Source organism: Sitodiplosis mosellana, unplaced genomic scaffold, assembly GCF_009176505.1.
Source record: "Sitodiplosis mosellana isolate CC-2019 unplaced genomic scaffold, AAFC_SMos_1.0 Smas_scaffold_4, whole genome shotgun sequence".
NCBI lineage: Eukaryota > Metazoa > Arthropoda > Insecta > Diptera > Cecidomyiidae > Sitodiplosis > Sitodiplosis mosellana.
This window is the reverse complement of record NW_022595247.1, coordinates 814,874-837,650: the sequence shown is the minus strand read 5'-3', so window position 1 is coordinate 837,650 and position 22,777 is coordinate 814,874. Positions and strand designations below refer to the sequence as shown.

Genomic DNA, 22,777 nt, shown 5'->3' with positions numbered 1-22,777 from the left:
CATGCTTTTGTCAATGTGATTGAGAAATTAGAATCTTCTTAAACAGCGCATTTTGAAATACATTCATTGAGTTTCGTTGCTGCCGCTGTTCTTGTTGTTATTGCTCCGGCATTAGGTTCAATTCATTAGGCTTTTGACGCCAGTCAATTGATTTGATGTTGTCCTTGCAAAACCCTTTTTTCTCGAATTAACGCATTCCAACGTTTGGCTTGAAAAATGCTGACTGCCTCGTTGCCGCTGCTCTAGTCTAGGCGAATACACAAACACAACCGATTCGAATTACGTGTAGTTGTGCGGATCTAATTTTGAATAGAAATATGCGTGTTGTTTTTCCCAGTTTTTTTTTTGCTGCTCTTCATGTGCTTGGGACTCGATTTCGCTCTTTTTAGTTTGGACTCCTCTTTTTCATCTGTGTATTTCTTTATTTCGGTTTGCTGCTTCTGTTGTTCGTCTCTTATTCATCTTGCATATTACGTCATTTTGAAGTGTGTCTGTATGTATACAAGATCGCCCATTACAATGATGACAGTGCGTATCGTCTATGTAGATTAGAACCATTGGCAATGGTATTAAAAAAAAATGCCGAAATCGCACTCGGCGCGCGCGTCCACAAATGCCTTTTATTCTGGCACCGCATCATAGAGCAAAAGAGAAGAAGAACGAACAAAAAAAAAACCACACACTCAACATCTAACTTCGGCGAGAATTCGATTCAGTTTTTTTCCAATGGCAAAAAATTGCTTCAGCTGCTCGCTGCTGTCTATGCCTTTTTCTACATGCTCTGGAGAATTGCTTGACTTTAAATCTTCGTTCCTTATGTGCTTAGAAAAAAACACGAGTTCTTTTTTTTCAGCCCATGCACGAATTCGACAGAAAATGCAAACAAATACTGGGATTGGCGACAATCACACACACACACATAAAGAATATTCCAATTTGATTTCCGAATTGACACAGCACAAAAAAAAATGGTTCGCTTGTTAACGATGGTGGTCTTGAATATGAATTGGTTCCATGGTGAAATAAATTCGGCCATAAACAATCTCAAGTGAAATTCAAAGTCGGAAAATCACATGAAATTGATGCAAAGTGTACTAATTCTAACAAACTGATCTCTTGCTTTTTCCACATAGAACTATGAGCTGATTTTGGTTGAAGCATTTATAAACATTCATTTAAACTAACTGATTTTTTTTTTGTTCTCATGAGTTAAGCAAATGCGTCACAAGTTTTGGGAAAAATGTGATAAAAATTACGTACATTTCAGATTGATCTCTGCATCTACCCGACAAACTCGATATGTTATCGCATGAATGTACCAAAAACAGGCGCAGGCGACTATATCAACGAAGCGACGAATTTCTTATAAAACTCTCCATTTCTTCGCATTTTTTTAAATGAGTAAGAATTTCGTATTGTACTCTTACCTTACCGGAATCAACAAATCGTATACGAAAAAAAAACTACGGACTATTCATCGTTCTTGTTGGTCGATTTACTTCATCAAAATGTATGTCAGAACCAGATCACAAAGAAACTTTTCCTTTCTTTATGATTATTTCGCTTTTTTTTCGTCTTCTTTTTTTAAATAGTTTTTTTTCTCTCTCTTTCTATGTATATGTTCGGGCTTTGTATGTATTGTGTCATAGCAATAGATTTCTGTATGACGTTGTCGCAAAAAAAAGAACTAACCATCCGGATTGAAACGATGACAAAAAAGAAACAGTTTTATTTTTAGTTTTTTTTGTCATAAAACTTTGCTCTTTACATTTTTCGATCAAATCATGCTGAAATCCACCGAATAAAATAGTGTGGTGCCAGCGAATGGATTACGATAGAATCAGCAATTCAATGGATATTCAAGCGATTCAATGGATAAAACATGCATGGATAATGTGGTGGCTTCATTTGAAATGGGAATGAGAAACATTGCATGCATACACACCGACATTAACGAAAGCGTAAAATGTTATGGACAGAGAAAAAAAAGAGTTAGCGTCGAAAATTTATTAGGTCAACTGCATGTGCTTCTAATTGGTTAATTTCGCTTTCTTTCACCACAGTCCGAAGCCCTATTATTAAATTGATGGGAATGAATCTATTTCATTTTCAGCTTCGTCATTCCCTTCGTTCGTGCATTCATTGCGTGTGTGAGCGCGCGCGCGCAAGCTAAGATGCAGTTACGCAACCGCAACGTGCATTCCGTACGCACACCAATAAATGCGTTTCATGCACTAATTCCCAAATTGAAAAAACGTGTACACAAATTTCGGCGTTGACTTGTTATTGTTGCTGCATCTCCCCACACGATGAGTGCGTGTCGTAAAAATGTGTGTATTTCAAAATGCTCGTGTGCATCTATTGCATCAATAAAAAAGCCAAAAAAGCGGGAAATGCGAACCAAAAGAAAGAAACAACATTTAATAATGTGAATGCGCCGACAATTTACATACAGTCGAATAGAAAAAAGAGTGATTGCATAATATGACGCTATGAATTCATTTCGGTAGACGATGAAATCATTCTTCGTCGACTTTATTCGGTGCCAGTTTCTTCCGGAGAAACGCATTGGCAATTCACTGTGCATGCGCGTGTGTGTATGCTAAGTTTTCGTTTCTAATTTTTCAAAAATGATGTTTAACAAAAAGCATTAATACAGCACACACAGCGTGAGCACATACAGGTTCGATGATCGCTGCCAGCGAAATTACGAAATTCCCAACAATGGTGCAGAAGCCATAAAATGGTGAAGAGAAACGGAAAAAGAAGAAGAAGAAATGAATTTAGAAGCTATTATTCCTGGTAATACGTTTTGCTATGATTTCTTTTCTTCTCGTTGCTTGGTCGCTTGCTATCGAAAAATCCATTCTTTGCATCACGATAATCATCATCACAGTCATTATTCTTCGTGGATGTGTTGTTGTTTTTTCTCGTTCGTGCGCCGTTGAATTTGACTCTGGTAAACATTTTAAATTCACCGATTGCTCTTTATTTACTTGCTTCATTCTATCGTCTTGTTGCGTTTTTTTTCTCTCTATCTCTTCTCGGTTATGCGCGGTAATTTTCGATGGCAAGCCAAGCAAAAATGCCAACTGAATGTTGGAGTGTGTGTGTGCGATTATGGGTGAAGACCAGAAATACACACGCTCAACACGTTTCTAACTACATCAAACTGGCATTTCAATTGAAATTGAATATATAATGGCAACTAGGAGAGAGGAACCATTTGTATGTGTGAGGAGTGGAGAGCGAACGAATGAAACAAAAAGCACACATCACAACAGCATCAGCATCACGGTGCTATTGTACGGTCATAATAGAAGTTTCCTATTTCAAGGTTAAAAGTTCCCATAACAACTTACAACCACATCTTAAATGGTGAATAGAATGAGAAGAAGAAGAAAAATGAACCAACAAACACCACCACCACCATCATCATCATCTCGCTCGACACAAAATGCGTGAGCTTGTGAACGCAACGCAAAGCGTGCATATAGGCTTCACTCGAATAGAAACTAAAAATATGTGCTTTGATTGTGGACAAGCACTGTGCATGTGTGCCATCAACATTCTTTTTTATTTCTCTACTTCCACACGCGCTTCTTATTTATCCGGCGCTTTTGAGAGACGATCGTCGACAAAAAAGCATACATGACACAACCAGCATGAAAAGTTGCAGGTAAATAGCAACGAATTTCGAAGAAAAGCAACACGTAAACGAATTGGAAGATAGAACGAACGAACGGAGGAAGGAATAAATGCGAGAGAGAGAGAGAGAGAGAGAGAGAAGCATTTACCACGGAACATAACAACCGAAAGAAATTAACGAGAAAATCTCACAACCAAGACAACAAAAGCACTGCAATCAAGCCAAGCGCTAATGAAACCAATGCTTTTAAGCTATTGCGAAATGAAGAAGAAATAAAATAACTGGTATTCAACAACAGCAACAGCGCAACATAAGAATATGACATTTGGTGAAGTGAAATAAATCTCGAGCGATCGCTAAACATGATCGACACAACGCTTTCTGTCGGTTTTTCTATGTTTAGAATATACATGATTTCTGAACTGCGACGAAAAAAAAATGCTGAAATGCAAGATACATACGTATATAAAAAGTGACCGAACAATGAAACGCGATGACCGGGGGAAATTGAAGACATCGATCGGTTTCGTAAGAGCCCTATGCTCATAAAGAATGTTCGAAGAATTGCTTAATTCATGAGAAATCTCGGTTCAAAAACTGCATTTTGACGGCAAAATCGCCGCTTCTGATTGGAACAGATCAAAGTTCAGTGATATGTCTCATCAAGTCTGGGTAAATAATGAATATAAGTGCAATTTCAATGAATGTTCAATAGAATTCATTGATAATGGACTCTTCGGTCTTAAAATAGAGCTGATGAAATGGCTTTGAATTTGAATTGCTATTTCTATAAATATTTCAGATTATTATTATTTTTTTTGCCAATTCTAAATCGGTTGTTACACGAATTGCGGAGTTAATTTCGAGAGGTAAAAGATGTCGGCTTCTAATGAGTCTTTCGCCATTATTTTCGTTTCTCAAATCACTCATCTAATGGCGAATGATGAATTTGGTATTGGTGAACGTCGTTGTTTCATCTTCGTCGATTTCGAATCTCATGCTGATGTGTACAACAACGCAAAATGATAGTTGATGATGCGTGTTGCGAGCGAGAGAAAAAGAGTGTGCAGTAAGCAAGCAGTGTTTTGCTAAGCACAAAACGCAAACACACAGTGCGCGCACATAAAATGATAGAGAAAAAAAAAGCCAACGCACAAAAACTTAAGCTCTGTATTGCGAAAGCAATAGCCGAAAAAGTATACGATCGGTTTTTGTCATCGGCCCCGACTGACTCTATGCGTGTGCGAGAATGGATTTCGAAATGTAGGCAGCCGAGAGTTAAAAAAAAATCGTGTTTTTTTACTACACTTCAGAAGATATGAAATAGCAAAATGAATTAGATTTTGCTTTAACTTCATCGTATCGAATAGAAAGAAGACAAGCGAATCCTTATCTCTCTTTTTTCTAGCCGTTTATTAGTTTTAGTTCAAAACGAAGCGTCACAAGCATCTAAACTCTTCTAGCGCTCACTATGTCATCGGTAATCCAATAAAAACGACAAATGGGCACATTAGGCCACTTTGAGATGTTCACAAACAGGCTTTTTGAACGGGAGAAGGAAATAAGACCGCAGAGTGTCGCTTCGCTCCACTCTGCGTTCTTGAGATTTTAGTTACTTATTCTATTTTGTTGTTTCACAACAAACTACTTTTTTGCGCACTACATGAAATGTTTTTCATCGGAGTAACTTTGCATTAATATATCATTAATAGTCGTCCCTTTTAATAACACTATGGATTAAAAGCATAGTACGAAGGACATATATTTGCAACAATGTAGGTACAGAAAAAAGTTTTTCCCAGTTATCTCAATAATGAATCAAAAGATCTTGGTTTAATTTATTTTTTGAAAGATACATACCGCCTCTGGTTTAAATTGAATAAATAATATGAGCATAAAATTCAAAGCCACTCTAATTCTGTTCATGACTCAAAAAAGTATTAGGAAAAAAAACCAGATTAGTAGCTCTACATTTCATGTAGTGCTAAAAAAACAGGCAGCGATTGCCTGTGCCTGTGATGGTTAACTATCGCCAAAGAACTCTTTGATGCGTGTGATCGAGTGAATACGTGTGTGCGATGGAAGCAGTGCGTTTGAGTGAATTAACACGAGGAATCAAAACACTACATTGATCACACACAGAAAAACATACACATACACACCTGACACCCAATAGCCACAACGCGAAACCATACAGACAATGAAATCGCTGAGTTCCCTTTGAAAATGCGTGTGCGTTTTTACGGTTGATGTTTCATGGTTTGCATGATAATTTTCAATGTCACATATTTGATTTGGCTCATTTTTCGCATCGCGTTGTACGCGCTCGAGAGACACAAACAAATGGCCGTATCAAAATCAAAGCGCTCTGAAGAATTTCGCGATTAACGCAGCTAAAATTAAAAAAATACGCTGGTCGCATTTCATTCCACCGTATTTTATATTAAGCCCTTCGTCCCACCCAAATAAAATCACGCGCCGAGGCTGCTATTTTTTCCACAGCCTGCCGATACATGTTTCTCTCATTTCAATTTTTCAACACGGAATATCAATAGTGTTTAATATTTTCAACCGGTTATTTAACAAGAGACGCACAGGTAAAATAACATTGAAAACCTGTCTCAATTTACACGATATGAGTTTGAAATGCTCAACTGATTTATTGATAGTAAATTCAAATCTAGACCAAAAATTATTTACTACTCATTTCAAAGAGAAATTACAATACGCCGTTAATTTGTTGATTCTCGATAGCCGCTTTTCAATTCGATTTCGAAAATTACATACATATTATGCAATGTAGACATACGTCTAGTTTTCAAACTAATTGCGTGTAGATCGATTGTAAAGCAGCGCGTTTATCGCCGTGATTCGATAATGATCGAGCTGTGTGTGTATATTACATAAGATGGGGATGTCGGAAACGATAGTTCTACTCTGCTCTTTTGTTTCAACCGATGTTCATTCAGGCTCCAGACAACAAGCAAGGCATTGTTTGATAATCCATACGCGAATTTTACCATAAGTTAGTAACTTGTTTATGTCTTGAACATTTGGCGAAGATAGAATGTGTTGCCTACATCAAGAACAAGAAATTGCTAATCATATAAGGTTCAGGTGCGTTACGACCATAAAACTATTCAACAACGCACACTTCAAAACTTTGAGTGCTCTTTGATATTCGCTTTTTATACGCATGAATATGAACAAAATTTAAATAAATCGAATTTATGCGTGCCCACAACACAGGCCTATACCTCAATGTATTCAACAGCAGTTGAACAGATATTGAATTGATAATGAAATTGAATTTCAGAAATTTTCGGCTTTTTGCAAACACAATCACTCTATTCGACTCACAAATTCTGAGTTTTCAGTTTCTGGCACATCATTAGATTGCACCACTTAACGGATTTAAGCCGTTCGATGCTCGATGATTTCTCGAACGTAGCATTTCGACATTTATATACATATATGTAAATGAAGATGAAACATAAACGAAAAATAGTTGAAAGCATTTTGACGTTGATGATATGCAAAAATACCAAAAAAAAAATAAACCAAAAAGAAGAGAGGAAATGAAAAAAAAAACAGTTTTTATCGAAAAGTTCTCTTTCGGCAAAAAATTCGGCAAAACAATCGGCAAAACTGCGAAAAAGAAACGCATTCATTACACAGAGGAATTAGTTCACATTCTCACAACTGAACACAATTCGAACGACTGTTACGATGCTTTTTATCCGTAAAGACTAATCAAGTGTATGTTTTTGTTTTCGTTTTCAAATTTCATCCGAAATCCATCACATTCCCTTGTGGCATTGATTAAAGTCCCTCGAAAAAAAAAACTGACGAAATTGCCACATGTAGCAAGTAAGAACGTATTCTTAATGTATTGCATTGAGGAAGTAGCATTAATAAACCTACACAGAAAACCGATTTTGAGCACAAGGTCTTCCAAACTCAAGCGTTCACTGTGCCATTAATTGTGTATTTAAGGGCCAAATGCTTGAGCGACAAATTCGGCATAAAAATGTCGTAAATGTATAGAGCAACGCAGAAAATTGAATGATAACTATCGATATTTTCCGCGTTCTAGCCAATGTTTCCCCAAAACATTGTGCGGCTCATGAGTGAACATTGTTCGTTGAGCATATAACTTCCGTCTCAAGGAAATAGAAAAATAGTTTCATTTTTTTTTCGCCAGACGATACAATCTCCAGAAATAATGTCGATATGAAAATGCAATATCAAAATCAAGAACGTTGTTCAATGAATCACCACAACAACAACAACAAAAAATAGGTCAAAAATTCATCACACAAAAATGATATTACAACAGCAGCAGCAGAAGCAGCCATGAATGCGTATTGAAAGAGTGCGTACGTAGTGTATGTATGAAAATGTAGGTCACAATACAAATCGAAAAATGGGCACACGCACATACATATACTTCAGTTGTAATGAATACACAGAGCGTTCCAATAGAGGCAAATGACTAGAACAGACAGCATGAGCCCACCAAAAAATTCGGCTACTTAGTATTTACGCTGTTTGAACGATCGAACGAAAAAAAAAACAAATTGAAAAACTATTGCATTGGCATCGCGAGCATTCATTTGATACGCAATTCATGCGGTTCTGAACGAAAAATAGTTAAAACGCACAACGAAACAATATTATGCGTTGAAAAACACATATACCGATGACGATGATGTCGACCGAATAACAAAGAAGCATATATAAGCATAACAAAATTTAGTTTTGGGCAAAGCATTTATCGAACGAGAGTGAGACGGCAATGTGTATGATGTGTTTTTTTTTCTCTGGTTGACACTGGATTGAGCATTTCTATGCAGTCAAGCCTAGCTTTACAACAACAACAGCCTAGGCAACTAAAACAACAACATAAGCTGCAAGAGAGCAACAAATGTGATGCGTGTACTTAATGTACTGCAAATGTATGCGCGTTTATTTTGTTTCATTTGGAGGTCTTATTATTCCGTTTCGATGATGACTGAATTTCGGTGTCGAAAATGCGTATGTGTTTAGATTTTCTTTTACGCATAAATATGTATAATGCAGTGGACTGCTATGGCGCGTTCGCATACTACGCAATATTCAACATTGTGCGCTTCTAACCGCATTCATTATAATTTGGTATACAAAATAGTTTTAAATGCAAATGAATCTGTTTTTTTTTTTCGACAAGTAAAGAGATAGCCAAAGACACGAATATACGAAGAAAAAAATACACACACCAAAGGTTTCGTCATCATGCTACATGAGTTTCATGTTGCTTGAGCCCGAGCTGCGACTTAAGAATTTCGATGGAAACGAACGAGTTTTTTTTTTCTTTATAGATTTCAATCACAATGTTTTTTTCTTTGCCACGGCTGCAGCATTGGACAATACTGAATATGGTTTGGCTGTCCTTTTGCGACTCCCCCTCTTATTTTCGATCGACGCGCCGCCGTCGACGCACTTTTAGGTCATTTTGGCAATAAGCTGGCCCTTAAATTCAAATATTCCAACATCGTTTTTGTCTCACTATGTATATTGGCGCATTCATTATAAATTATACAAACACTGCCTACTGACATTGCCAGAACGCAAGTGTGTTTGTGTGTGCGTAACATTCATTCCGAGATACTGGCGGAATAAAGGTTAATATCTGATATTGTCGTTAATTTCACAATGGCAAATGCGCGTTAGACGAATGACACTATTTTTTTTTCTCTCATCTTCGATCTGTGTGCGCTTTTTTCCCTACGTTAATTCGTTTTTTGTTTGTGATCTTGATGGAACATACTCACCTTTGGAGTGCGTTCGATCATTGCTGTGCGTCAACGATAAAAAAGCAACACAAAGTTTCGAGGCTGATGTTGGGCATGGGCACACACATCTGAATGTCATTTACATTTTTACTGCAAACAACGGCATTTCACATTCGACGCCTAAATTCGTGTGGTCTACGGCGCTTATGGACTGATGATGATGATGATGATCAAACGCAGATCAACATACGGTTATATCGAATTTTCTTCTTTTGAAATCGTATGTTTCCAATTAGCGGTTTACGATCTTTTTCTTAAAAAAAATGATGTAAAAGAGTTTTTACATTCAAAAACTTCGACGAAAAATCATAAAAGTGGCAACAGCAATGCAACGAAAACCGTTCTACAACAACGGATGAAAGATTCAACCAGTTAACTATCTTCGAATTGAGCAAGAGTTGCATACACCGAATTCGAATTAATTCAAACGAAATGGTTGGCAGAAATGAATGAAAAATGCAGAAAAATTAATAAAAATGCGATTAAAATGATACGGAATCAAAAGGTGGAAAATGAAAAAGCGATTAAAAAGAAGAAAAGACATTTTTAAAGGGAAAATGAAGGGAACTTTGATACATTTGAATAAATCGCTTGCAAGTGAAAGGTTAACAAATCTGAATCAAACTCACTCATACCTTCGAATCGAATGCGATTTATCTTGTCAACATTCGCAAGTCACAAGAAATGTGTCAAAATGTGAAAAATTATGAGCGCCCAGCAATCAGTTTGAAAAATTAATGTTGCCTTGCTTTGAATTTGGTTGTCACATTAAATACAATGCCAAAAGCCCATAGGCTTTCGGCATGGTGTATGCATTAAGGTTTTTTTTCTTTCATATGAAAATAGGCGCACATTGAATTTGTCGCACATAAACTGCCATTTAAGTAGTTCATTTGAGCTTAAATACACGGAATTCACGTCGATTAACTCTCACATTGCGATATGATCTGATTTACAGTCAAAAATGTACATGATTTGTAAATGCAAATACAGTGGGAGCTTGTGAATGTAGCCACGCGAAAACTAGAAGAAATCGACGACGACGAGAGAGGAAAAAAATGGTGCTTTGTGGCTTCTTACGATGTGTTTGTTATTTTTGGCATCGCCCATTAAGTGTAAGGCAAATGGCGAAATGAATTCTGATGATAGCCAAATTTACAAATGTTTTATTGTTTAGAAAAGACGCACGAAGATCAAACGGCGTTCATTTCTGTACAATAGAATGCATTACGCGATCGAAGTTCAGAAGAAGAGCGAAATATAACAACACCGACCGATCAGAGAGAGAGGGAGAGAGAGAGAGAGAGAGAGAGAGAGAGAGAGGGAGAGCGAGCTGCGTGATTGCTATGCGTTGATGTGAGATCGATGGTGTGTGATTCCAATTTTAATTCGTTAGTTTCGTGTGCACGCACGCTATCCAACTAACGATCGCAAAACGCGTTAACGTAGTTTCGCTTGTCGATATTTTTTTTTCTTTCGTTTGCTAATTTAGAAGAGTCGAATTTCTAGAGCCGCGCAAAGAACCAAATGGGCTAAAAATGTTATGCAAACGAAAAGAAGCGAAAAACAAAATCGTCTAACACACGCGAGCAGTGAGAAGCGAAAAATTGCGAATGTGTTGAAGCAAGAAGAAAAGAAAAATAAATAAATACATGAAGTTGGTTAAGCAGCATTAAAATGGCTATGGCACAGACTCGTTGGGTGTGCAGCAGCACCAAACACTTTTCGGCTAGATCCATTTCGATGAAATCGAAAATTTATCACTGTCGACATTTTACGCTAATTTTTGTTTCTTCTGTGCTTTACCATTTTAACACTATCCTCGAGAAACTCACTCACACCGGCCAATTGACAGCGTCATGTCTCTCTGTTGGTGTGTGTGTTTTGTAGATATTTATCACTTCCTTCTGACAAATCAGTTCTTCGCATATTTTATTTTAGATAATGTGTAACACGAGCGAATCATCTCTATCTCTCTTGCGTTGAATGTCTGTGGATTGTCTCACTATTATTACGCTTTCGCTCCTTTTGGTTTCCCTCCCGTCGCTCTCTCTCTCTCTCTCTCTCTCTCTCTCGCTCTTCTATCCATTTCATTTTGCAGTTTTTCCACTGTCCTCTAAATTTTCACATGAAATATGCGAAAAACATAATCCATTCGATGAAAAACTTACTACACAGACCGAAATAATAAAGGCGAAGAAAAACGATTAGCTCGAAAAGCTCAATGTTTTGTCGGCTCTCCGCTGACGAATCATTCTCTTGGGTGAGTTAGCAAATGATGCGATTTGTGCTCTGCATAAAATTCAGCTTAGGCGCAGTTTTTCTTTATTATTATTTTTAGAATTGCCATTTTTTCGGTTTGCCGTACAGCGAAATACGCTATTAGCTGCTCTACTCAACAACATCCTATCGACAAATTCAAGCGGAAGAAAATAGGGCCCGATAATGTCTCAAGGAAAAACCATTTTCCTTCACAATCAAATGCGAATGACCCATATATTTTTTTACCATGATTTTTTGGTGTCACAAGGATTTGTAAGATAGTTCGTTTTTAAGAAAATAAAAAACATTGTTGGTTCATCGAATAAAGTGTGAATTCATGAAATTTGAATTCAAATTTAGATTCCAATTCGGACTAATTCACATTGTGAACCATGGGTGACAGTATAAAAATATTTTATGCACGAGATCGCGATCGAGGGCGATTCGATTAAGAAATATTAGTGGTCGGATTATAATTTTAACTGTCAACACTCGAACCGTACGCCGACACCAGCACCAAATTAATTAAGTTCACCGGGATTAAAGTTAATCTCATTAATTTATGAACTGATTTTTTGTGTGGTTTATTTGTTACTTCAGAAGATTTTTCTTCGTTGCATCTTCTTTGCTCTCATCAAAATATTTGAAACCGTAATAATTCATTTCGATTCATTTGTTCAAACAAAGCGCTAAATAGGTGAGATTCGAATTGAATTTTCGTAATAGCGTTCGAGGTTTCATTGTCTAGCATGTTGATATTTTCATGAAAAACATGACGAAACATATTTATCAAGTGTACAATTTATTTTGTAGATAAAGCTTGCGTTGCAATCTGCAACCTCTTTTCGGGCGGCATTGTTATTGAAAACAATCGAATTGCCGTTGCGTCCGAAGAAGCCTTTCGGTTCCAAAGCATTATCTGGAATTGGAAATGGTTGCAGAAACCTCGAAACCTCAATGCAATCACAATATTGAACATAATGTGCATATAATGAATGTTATTGAGACAGGTGTTTTGAATCGAATCAATATTTCGATTGAAATTTTTCGGCAGAAGCATTTGTTTTCCTCACACACACACACACACAGGAAAAATACGAATAACTCTTGTCTAAATTTAATGTGGCCTATCGGTGAGCATATTTTTCGAAACGTTGATTTTAAAATAAAATTCAAGGACGATGTTTGGCTCGTGTTTCGTTTGAAACGGATCGTTTATCGCAGCGGCTATCCTGGCGATAATATAGGTGATTGCAAGAGAGTGTTGACGTTTAACGAAGCCATTTTTGAGAAGTATCGGTTTCTACAGGATAAGTATTTTGTGTTTTCACGTTTAAAAATTAATTTTTCGCCCCCAAAAAAAAACCGCCCGAATCGAATCAATGAATTAACGCGAATTATGTACTAACCAGGCTGAATGTTTTTCCCATTCCGCTGTGTCTAAAAATACTCCGATAAAAAGGAAGCAGGAAAAAGCCGTAAGGAAATTCATTTATTATTCACACGAAGGTATTTTGTGACCAAAAAACTGGGCGCCTAAGAAAAAGCAATCGGCGGAAAACAACCGAAAGCGTCCATTTTTCAACGTCGAAGCCTAAATGGCTGCAAGTGAGTATGGGTTGAATGCTTTTTTTGGTCATTATAATTTATGTATATTTGGTTGCGTTGCTTTTTCTGATTCGAATGTGTGCTTGGCGTGCGAGTGTGTCGATGCAAAGTGAAGTGATTTTTTCTATTCTTTCGTTTTGCTTAGATTTCGTTTCTTTGTCATCGATCTTTTTTTTTCTCTGACCGCTCACAATGTCTTGTTGCGTCGATCATCAGTTCGGCTTTTTTGTTTGCTGCGTGTTTTTTTACACATTTTTTTTTTTCGTTCGTTCCTATTCGCATTCGCTAATTTCTCGCTCTGAAGCTGCCTAGTCAGAGCTAGTGTTAAAGCGAGTGAGCGAGTGAGTTAGTTGTTTGTGTGAGCCGTTGTGCGTGTATTTGAAATTGGTTTGAAAGAAGCGTTCACTTTGTTGGTCGAATTGGATTGGATGGTGCGTTCTCTCGCACATTTGCAAGCCTGTGTAAATGAACGCGTGATTAATATACTATTTGCTAGTGCTGGTGCTGCTGCTGAACACAATTTTTTTTCTATTTCGTTGTTTCGTTCGTTTGTTCTTTTTTTTCGGTTTTCTTTTTCTTCGATCTTCAGGCCATGTGTGTGTACAGTGTACACACGTACAAAATTTTTCGGTGGCCGCTTGGGCTACATGTAGCATTAGAGTTGTCATGTTGTGTGCTTGTGTGCGAACACGCGCTTTGCCATGGTTTTAATGCTATTTTCTATTAATAATACACATACAAATTTATGGAAAAGTGCATTAAACTTTTGTACCGCACAAGGTCGCTGCTGTTGCGTTAAAAATTTAGATTTAGATGTATGTGTGTACTTTTCTCTTTCCCTCTCTCTCGCTCTTTTCTATTGGTTATTCAGAGCTGTCACTTTATATCGCTCTTTCATTCGAACACAATCGGCAAATGGCTTGGCTTGGCTTGAACTGAGAGCCAGAGAGCATTATATATCTCGGATTTAGATTGTTGGCGAATGGTGAAATGTGATTTGTGTGTTTCATTCCTCCGACTAATTCTTGGCAATCATTTTTTAATGTCGTTTCCTTCGCATGTGCCTTTTTGAATTTTCGAAGCTTATGTGTGTTGTGATGATCACAACTTTTTTTTTGCTCGGTTGGTCTCTCCTCTTTGTTTTCTAATGGCGAATCATCAACACAAATAGAATATTCTTTGTGTCTCTTCTTCTATGATCAATTTCGTTTGCAAATGCAGAGTATGCAAAGCGCGGCGATGGAGTAAAGGGGGACAGCAACCAACACAAAGCGACAATGCAAAAAACGCACATTCGTCCGCGGAATAAACAAGTAATTTGTGCTGATTTTTTGCATGTATTCGCATACACAATTAGCAAAAAACCAACAAGAAATAGGCGAAGCATTCCGAATCTATTCTTCTACCTTTTTGGCTTAGAATTAAAATCGAGCGAAATTTCATGGTCAAAATGTCATGCACGCAGCTCTTTGACTATTCGATTGTGATGGTATGCGGTCTTTCGCATTCCTTTTTTTTATGTATGTCGTTTGTGGTTGAAGATGTGAAATTGAAACAGTTCTTGTCGGTTGTTTTTTTCTTTGGTCGTTGATAGAATCGAGTGTGTGAGTGGGATCATGTATGCCTTTGTGCAAGATCATCATAGAATGACAAAATGGTGGAACAAATGTGGACTCTTTTCGACTATAATACTATAGAACAATCGAATATATTCACCCATTCGCATTCGCAAGCGAAATAGAATGTAGTTTGCATTTGAGAGATTAACACACGTGTGACATTGACCGAGAGCATATCGAATCACTTTCTCAAGAAGATCATCAATCGCCAAATAAACATTCTTTATTCTTTTATTTTACATTCAAAACAATTCGAGAATATATGTGTATCAAACTGTGAAACAAAAGTGATCTCACGAACGAAACAAAAAAAAACACAAACGAATCGCTATTTCTAAACATCTTATCAATGCGTTAGCCACTTTGCGGTGTTGACAGAAAAACCGAAGACAACGAACAAAAAAAAATACTCAATCTCTTCTCAAAATTATTGCTTAGACTGAACAATGTCGCGGCGAGATACGCGCGCGTAATCGCATATCATGCAAGTAATCTTTCGTCAAAATATGGCACATACTCTTTTTTTTCACTTCTTCTTATTCTTCGTTGAGACATTTCTCAATAATGCGTTTCGGGTGGTTATGTGTTTCAATGCGATAAACTATTATCTTTAATCGCGAATTTCGCATGTACGCACTGGACGCGTAGCGCTGGGAAGGAATGGGCGAAAAAACGCCAAACACAGCATGGAATAACAATAATAATCATGAGAATGGCAACGAGAAGTAAGCTATCGCATACGGCAAACAACTACAGTCATGCCGAATAATAATGACGCCTAATTTACAAGTGTATTTTTAGTAATCAAATCGTACGCGTACACAAAACACCTCATTCCAGTTCAACAAGCCGAAATTACATAATGCCCATAGCCTGTAACTCATTTTCCAGAGCCAACCAAACAAAAAACACACACATAAATCAAAGGGCACGCGGCAATTGTGAAAAAAAGACCTACTGAACGTTGAAATGCATAGAACAGAATCGCTTTTTATTCCGTTGCTGAGGTGAGTGTTAGCACAGAGGGTGCTGTGTATTGATATTGAAACCTTTGGAAAATTTGCACTCGATAATTGGTTCCATTGAAAATGTGTGTGTGAAAGGACGGGAGACGTGAATTTTTCATCGGAGAGTCACTTGCTATGGCCCGGAATTAGTGCGCATTGGACACAATCCATACAGGATTTAAGCTACACCAGCAACAGCATTCATTCGATTCATTCGTCCGAGAAATGCGTTTGAAAAAAAGCTCGTTGCTCATTCGCTTGGCGTGCACACGAACCATTTGCTGTTGCTGTTGCTGCTCAGCGTGTGCATGTGTATTGGCATGTAGCAGCGCTTTAGATGTGCGAACACCACAATGCTCTTGCTATTCCCTCTTTTTCTAATTCTACTTCAGTTTGTTTTTTGTTTCTCTACCATTCCATTTCGAACTTTTTCGTTGTTGTTGCGTTTGTCGTTCGTTTTTTCGCTCTCTCTCTCTCTCTCTCTCTCTTCCTATGTTATGCTTTCGTTCGCAATGCTTGCTTTTATATAGGCTATTTTGCAGCTAGCTAGTTGTGTGCGATTACACTCCCGGCACATTTGTTGCCTTGTTCTTCTTCTTTTTCATTTTCGTTTCGCTTGTATATTATACCATTTCATTGTATAATTCTTTTTTGATGGTGGGTTCTTGTATTTTTCTAGAAATTATTTTAGTATTTCTTTATTTTTTTATATGACCGCGTTGATATTACTGGTTCGCTGCTGGTTTCACTTGCATATCGGCTATCGGGCCATATTTTTGGAATGACTGTTTTTTAATCGTATCAATTCACATGCTTAACTTTTCTCTCTCTCTCTCTCTCTCTCTCTCTCTTTCTCTCTCTCTCTCTCTCTCGTAAAATGAAATTCGAATGTCATTTTGACACCGAGTAAAAATACACACGCCATCAAACAATTCAAGTTCGGCGTTTTGTTTTCTTCAAAGATCGTTTTGAAACTGCACTTGTATGTATAAAAATGCTAACAAATAATTACGAACAAAGACAATCGCACACACATTCAGAACGAAGGCAATTTTTTTTGGCAACAAAAACGTATGGAAAATATAATAGAAAAAAATAACACACAAATTGTATTTTTAAGGTACGTTGCCCCATTGAGTCATGTGTTGTTACTGCTGCTGTTGCTTGCTATTTTTCTCTGTTTTTCTATTTCTTTGTCGATGTTCATATTTTATACTTGTTCTATACAGACTTTTTTGATGCGCGATACAATTAATCGTTCGTATTTTTCTTCTAATCCACGAACATTTCTGTTGTTTCTTTTATTTACGTGTGGTTTTTTTTCTGAGTGGGTTTTCGTACGAAACGTAATGAGTTTGCGATGTGTATGTGAACCAACTCACCGGTTGTTTTACAGCGAATTGAATATGTGAGTGCTTCTAATGCGTTTTATTGCCCTCTTGATTTGTGTGTGCTTGAATCATTTGGGCGTCAGTTGGCAAACTTCATCACATACATTGTTTGACTTTTAAACGAGCGAAAAAAATGATATCGGAGACTAATTTCAACATCAGACACGTGTAGACACTTTTTTTTTGAATGATCACCACTCTTGAGTTCACAATTTTCCATAATCTAAACAGAAGATATACATTTTGCATCAACGTTAGCTGATTATTTTTGTTGTTCACACTTTTGCCTGCTTCGATCGGTCTATACTTTTATTTTGCTGTTTAGATTTTGATACCTTATCAATTCAAGGAACAATCTTACAATGAATTATGTTTTTAATCAAGTCTCTTGGAAGACAATTTAATTTTAATCAAGGATTTCGCGAGAATACCGTAAATTTTGCACTAAAAATCTAATTGAAAATTAGATAAAATTTAGCTTAAAGGAGAAAAAGAGGAAATACACATTTCATTTTGGAAAAAAGGCAGAAAAGAGAGTTTTTGCATATTTTTTTCTTAAACATTGGACAAGACGTCAACTTATGCCACAAATTGATGTGAAAATCTTATTGGAAAAGGAGAAATGAGTTTGAAACAAAAAATCTGTAGACAGAAAATTGAATTTCAATGATGAAAAATTTTCAATTTTTATGGAGGTGCATTAATATTTTCAAGTAGGTGACAAGGGATTCACGAATAGTGAATTTCTCAAAAACAAAACTTTTGATGAGAAGACAATTAGCGGAAAAATGATAGACATAAAGCGAACATATGAAAAGGTGGAAAATTCTTATGAATCTTCGACGCAGAAACGTAGTTTACCTAAACAATTCATAAGAAATTCTCATTTTTTCATATGTTCGCCCTATAACTATCCTTTTCTCACTAATTGTCTTCTTATTACAAAATATTTTTGAGCTATTCTCACTTTTATGAAAAGGAGCCCGGTATTCTACTCTTTTAACTTCTATATCAACAAAAGATTGCAAGCTAAATGAATAATAATAATTAATGTTCAATACAAAAAAATCATGTTCACAAACCCAGAGTTTGAGATGAAAATAATTGGATGTGAACGAAAAGATCAATGAATTGGATTGGATGTGAATACAGATTTGATTGAGAAAATTCTGAAGTCAGAAAAGAGAATGAATGAGAATCAAATTTTGATTGAAATCTGCGAAAAATGTTCATTTTTCTTTACGATGTTAAAATCTTATTGTATTTCGTAGGTAATTTCTAGGGTAATTTGAATTAGTCACCAGGAACAATGTTCATTGTTTCAAATATTGATGCATCAAAATCATTGTGGAAATCTCTCGGAAATGCGTTGAATTAGAAATTGAATTATTCGCATTATTATCCAAAAAGAATTTTTTCCATTTGATTTTTTGAACAAATTAAAATATTCTGTAAAAAAATATTGCGCAATTTTCCGAAAAAAAAATACGTTTCATTAAATTCATTTTCAAAACGCAATTCTCTCCAAATGGATTATTATCCCATTGATAGGTTTCTATTTTGCGTTGAAGTGTTTCAAGGCTGTACAGGGCGCTGTTGTGGTGAGGGGTTTGCGAACCATATGCTGTCATCGATGCTCTCGACCGACCGGAGAACTGTCAACGACATTAACAGATCGAACAATATGTTTTCGTCCGACGACAAGAAAGAAACTAACCTTCAATTAGAAAAACTCATATTAATGTTCGTGTCGTAGTTAACCTTATAAAATCGGAATATACGGACGAAGCAGAAAAAAACCCATCAGTGGCGCAAAAATGTCCGACAAAGAGGCATTCAACAAATGGTTGAATAATAAATTGAAAAGTCTAAACACAGACGAAACTGTGTTTGGCTCGTACATCTTGGGTATATTAGAAGGTGATGAATCAAAGGATGAAAAACGTGAGGCTCTCGAAGGAATTCTGTCAGCTATCATTGTAAGTGTGAATTGCCTAGAAAAAAAACTTGTTGAATTTTTTTTTGTAAAAGTTGTACAATGGTTCGTAGGAAGATGACCTTGAAAATGTGATAAAAGAAATAACTGATGAATGGGAAAAGTGCGAACCGAAAAGCGAAGCGGTTGCAACGGAAAGTGAAGATGTGGATGCGAAATTGGCTCGACTTTTAGAAAATAAACACATAACAACGACGGTTCAACGCACGTACACCGAAGAAGAGAAGAAAATCCGTGAGCAAATCTTAGCACAATACAGTCAAGTGGAATACGATGATGGCTATGATGAGGAAAATGAAGAAGCAGCTGGTGCTAGTGGAGGCGGAGCACAAGATGGCAGCGATCCGCTTATGGTTAAAAATACAAATGCAGCCGACGTTCAAGCTTTGGCCAAAGAGCGTCGCGAACAAGCGAAAATCGATAGCAAAGCCAAAAAGGACAAAGACAAGAGCGATCGCGAAAAGCAAAAGCAACTGCGCGAAGAGAAGAAGGAAAAGAGAAAAACGGTGAAGGGAGAACGAAGACGGTAGCGCGTTTTATTTACATTTATCACAAAGATATACAATTTATACTCCGCAAATGTGTGGAACACAGAAAGCCAACCACATCCACGCTCACGACTCGACACTGTGATTTGTGACACGTCGAAGCAATTTCTGAACTATACATATTTCAACTACTTATTTTTACCAATCGAACAGCATTCATTCGTTTTGAATGTCGTACACATTAAGGTAATTATCATTGATTGTTTGAATTACAATCGGAAAATCGCAGTAATAAAACGTGAAATTCTCAAAAATGGAAAAGAAAATATCAAAATTCATTGCGTGTTTGGATTAGTTTCTGGATTTTCAGTTGAATGTTCGTCGGATTGACAGGCGAGACGTAAGTAAGTATAAGACCAGTTGAGAAAACTCCACATTTTTTAAAGATCTTTGGTGGTCGATTCGAAACTAAGCATTTATGAGAGGGACCACTATTTTCCGATGCAAATTGAAGGCAAACGAGAAATTTACATTTTTCAAGTCAAATACTTCTTTTGATTTCTTTCTGAACCTTTCAAATTGAACAACCTTCATATGCACATTTTTGAACTAAATCTCGCATTAATTTAGATTCTTATTAGATAAATGGGCGACCTCTCTTTGCCAATAGCCAAAACCATTTGCTCATGTTCATTTTTTTCATTATCGTTCTATCTAAAACATGTAGCCAAATCATATGGTCGCTTATCTAAGGTGTTTACTACACATGCAAAATCGACTGATACACATGACTTATTTACGATAAAGTCTAAACCGTGCGGCAAACAACGTTTTTGTAGTTGTCATTTGGTTTGTGTCTGTGTTTAGTATTGTTTCAACGTTCTTGTCATACACACAACCGGCATTTCTAAGACGTCATTCAGTGAATTAGAATTACAGTCGAAATCTTAAATTCAAATAAGCATTAGCACACACTGTGAACCAAGTAATATTCGTTCGTTTATACACCATTCAATACTCACTTTATATAGTATATGTTGTGTCCGGATTGTCATTCAAATTTTAAGAAACCGCGAACAAAAAACTTTTCTTTTAAACCTTTGTTGACAATTGCTTTTGAAGTATTTATAACTATTTGTTTCGCCCTGAATGAGTTTAAACAGCCATTTCGGCAATATCACAAAAAAATTGTTCGATTGGATTACGATGGTTCGTATTGTCTTGTTGCTGTTGCAAATGTTTACATGCATCGCAATAAGTACTGAGAGGTGTCAAAGTATTGCGCACATTTCTATCTGACGGTCTCACAATGCAACTGCTTAGACAGACATTTTGCTAATAGGGTTTGGTTGTGTTTAGATTGGTTTGAGTCTTGACTTTTATCGGTGGTTCATAGGGAATATTGTGTTTTGAATCTTGTTTTGTGGAGTAAAAATGATTTAAAAATCATGTGTTGGGCTTCGTTTTTGTCTGAAGAAAAATCAAACGTTAAAAAATTAATTTTAATGGCTAAGAATGGATTCCGACGGAAATTTTCTTCTCATTGTCCTTGAATGAAATTGACGTAGATTTGTTTTTATTTACATTCATCGTTTCAATACAAACGACTGTTTTCCATACAAACACATTTCGTTTAGCGATTGGACTGTGCCAAATAAATAATAACAACAAATGATACCGCATTCTTTAACCTCAATCGATTGAAAGTGCAGTATTGATGGCAATAGTGGTTTAGTTGTATGGCTCAAAGAAGATTTCAATTATGATATAGAAGAAGTTTTAAAGCATGTCAATCATAAGATTTTATTGGCCCCAAAATAGTAATTTTACATCCTTGTGTAGAAAAAATAAACTGGTTCGATAATCAGAGCAATTCGTAAAGAGCTGCTGTTGGCATGACGGAATGACATTTTGCATCCGAAGCGTAGTAAAAGTATCGAAACGCAGCATTTTGTTTGTGATAAAATTGAGGCGAGTGAAGCTAATCAAGTGTTGTTAAGAAACTGAATGACATTTTAATAATAAGCAATCATGGAGCAAGTTCTTCTCGACACTGTTGAAGAGCAGATCGTCACTGATATAGTGCGATGAAGCGATTTTCCGTTCGGAAAATTCGAAATCATCGATTTTCAGTCAGAGTATGTCATCTGGTGAGAGTGTGTTTCTGGGTTTGACGTCGCCGGACTGCCAGACTGTGACTGTCACTCTGTTATCTACGTAATTAATCAATGAAATTCTCCGATTCGATTTGAGGGAATTGTAAAAACCAGACCAATCTAGCGAAAAAAAAAACATTTTTAATCGCATTGTGGTTACTTTCGACATTTACTTTTGAACTGAACTCATCCTGTGATTCGAACGTGATCACGTTCAATGATTCATCAACTTTGTCTGCTTCTATTTTTTTTTCACTTAGATTTTTTGCTTTTCCAAGCATAAAAATGCTATTCCAACATGTGTCCGGCTTGTTTTAAATAGACGCAAAAATATCCGAGAAAAAAATCCAACGATTTCGATTTTTCCAGTTCCATCGCGTAGCACAAAAAGAATGGAATTAACACAAGATTGGCAGCGTCAGAATTCGCGAAAAGAAAGACATTATTTTCGCAATTTATTTCAGCGAAAATCACAGGCTTACTCTCGCTCTCTCTCTCTCTCACTACTAATAATGGCGATGCTACATATACACCCGAAAAATGTACCATTATTGCGTGATGGCATCTCATAAAATATTAAGTCAGTTATATCAAAACCGGGGTACATCGAAATTCGCGCGAATGGAACCGTTAAGCTGTGCTGCTGACTTTTATGGTCGATTTCCATTTAAATTCAACACCAACTGATTCTCTCTCTCTCTCTCTCTCTCTCTCTCTCTCTCTCTCTCTCTCGGTGTGAAATGAATGCGCGATGTGCGCGCGTTCTC

General features: G+C 36.7%; 3 protein-coding genes across 5 annotated transcripts in view; 2 read left to right on the top strand and 1 right to left on the bottom strand.

The window, feature by feature from the left end:
* Positions 1–21,117, bottom strand: part of LOC129566680 (zinc finger protein chinmo) — a 58,272-nt gene extending 37,155 nt beyond the window's left edge. For both annotated transcript variants that reach the window (XM_055442827.1, XM_055442828.1), the window contains exon 1: positions 20,877–21,117. In XM_055442827.1, the coding sequence (XP_055298802.1) occupies positions 20,877–20,909 (33 nt within the window). In that variant the 5' untranslated portion in view covers positions 20,910–21,117. The remainder of the gene's footprint in view (positions 1–20,876) is intronic.
* Positions 13,907–20,180, top strand: LOC129566682 (coiled-coil domain-containing protein 43). The gene is made up of 2 exons (XM_055442832.1): positions 13,907–19,349; positions 19,420–20,180. The coding sequence occupies exons 1-2, from the start codon at positions 19,188–19,190 to the stop codon at positions 19,894–19,896; spliced, it is 639 nt and encodes a 212-aa protein (XP_055298807.1). The 5' UTR covers positions 13,907–19,187; the 3' UTR covers positions 19,897–20,180.
* The window catches only part of LOC129566681 (uncharacterized protein F13E9.13, mitochondrial), a 7,354-nt gene continuing 4,795 nt past the window's right edge, over positions 20,219–22,777 (top strand). Inside the window, exon 1 of one of the 2 annotated variants that reach the window (XM_055442830.1) lies at positions 20,219–20,258. The gene's annotated coding sequence lies outside the window, so the exon portion shown is untranslated. Of the gene's footprint in view, positions 20,259–20,587; positions 20,840–22,777 lie in introns of those variants that run through there. The other variant, XM_055442831.1, reaches the window with a different exon arrangement.

What these genes read in the sequence shown, in the direction of transcription:
- LOC129566682 (XM_055442832.1), top strand. Translation starts at nt 19,188, where the DNA reads ATGTCCGACAAAGAGGCATTCAACAAATGGTTGAATAATAAATTGAAA. An exon ending in GAATTCTGTCAGCTATCATT is followed by an intron (nt 19,350 to 19,419) that starts GTAAGTGTGAAT and finishes AATGGTTCGTAG; the next exon opens with GAAGATGACCTTGAAAATGT.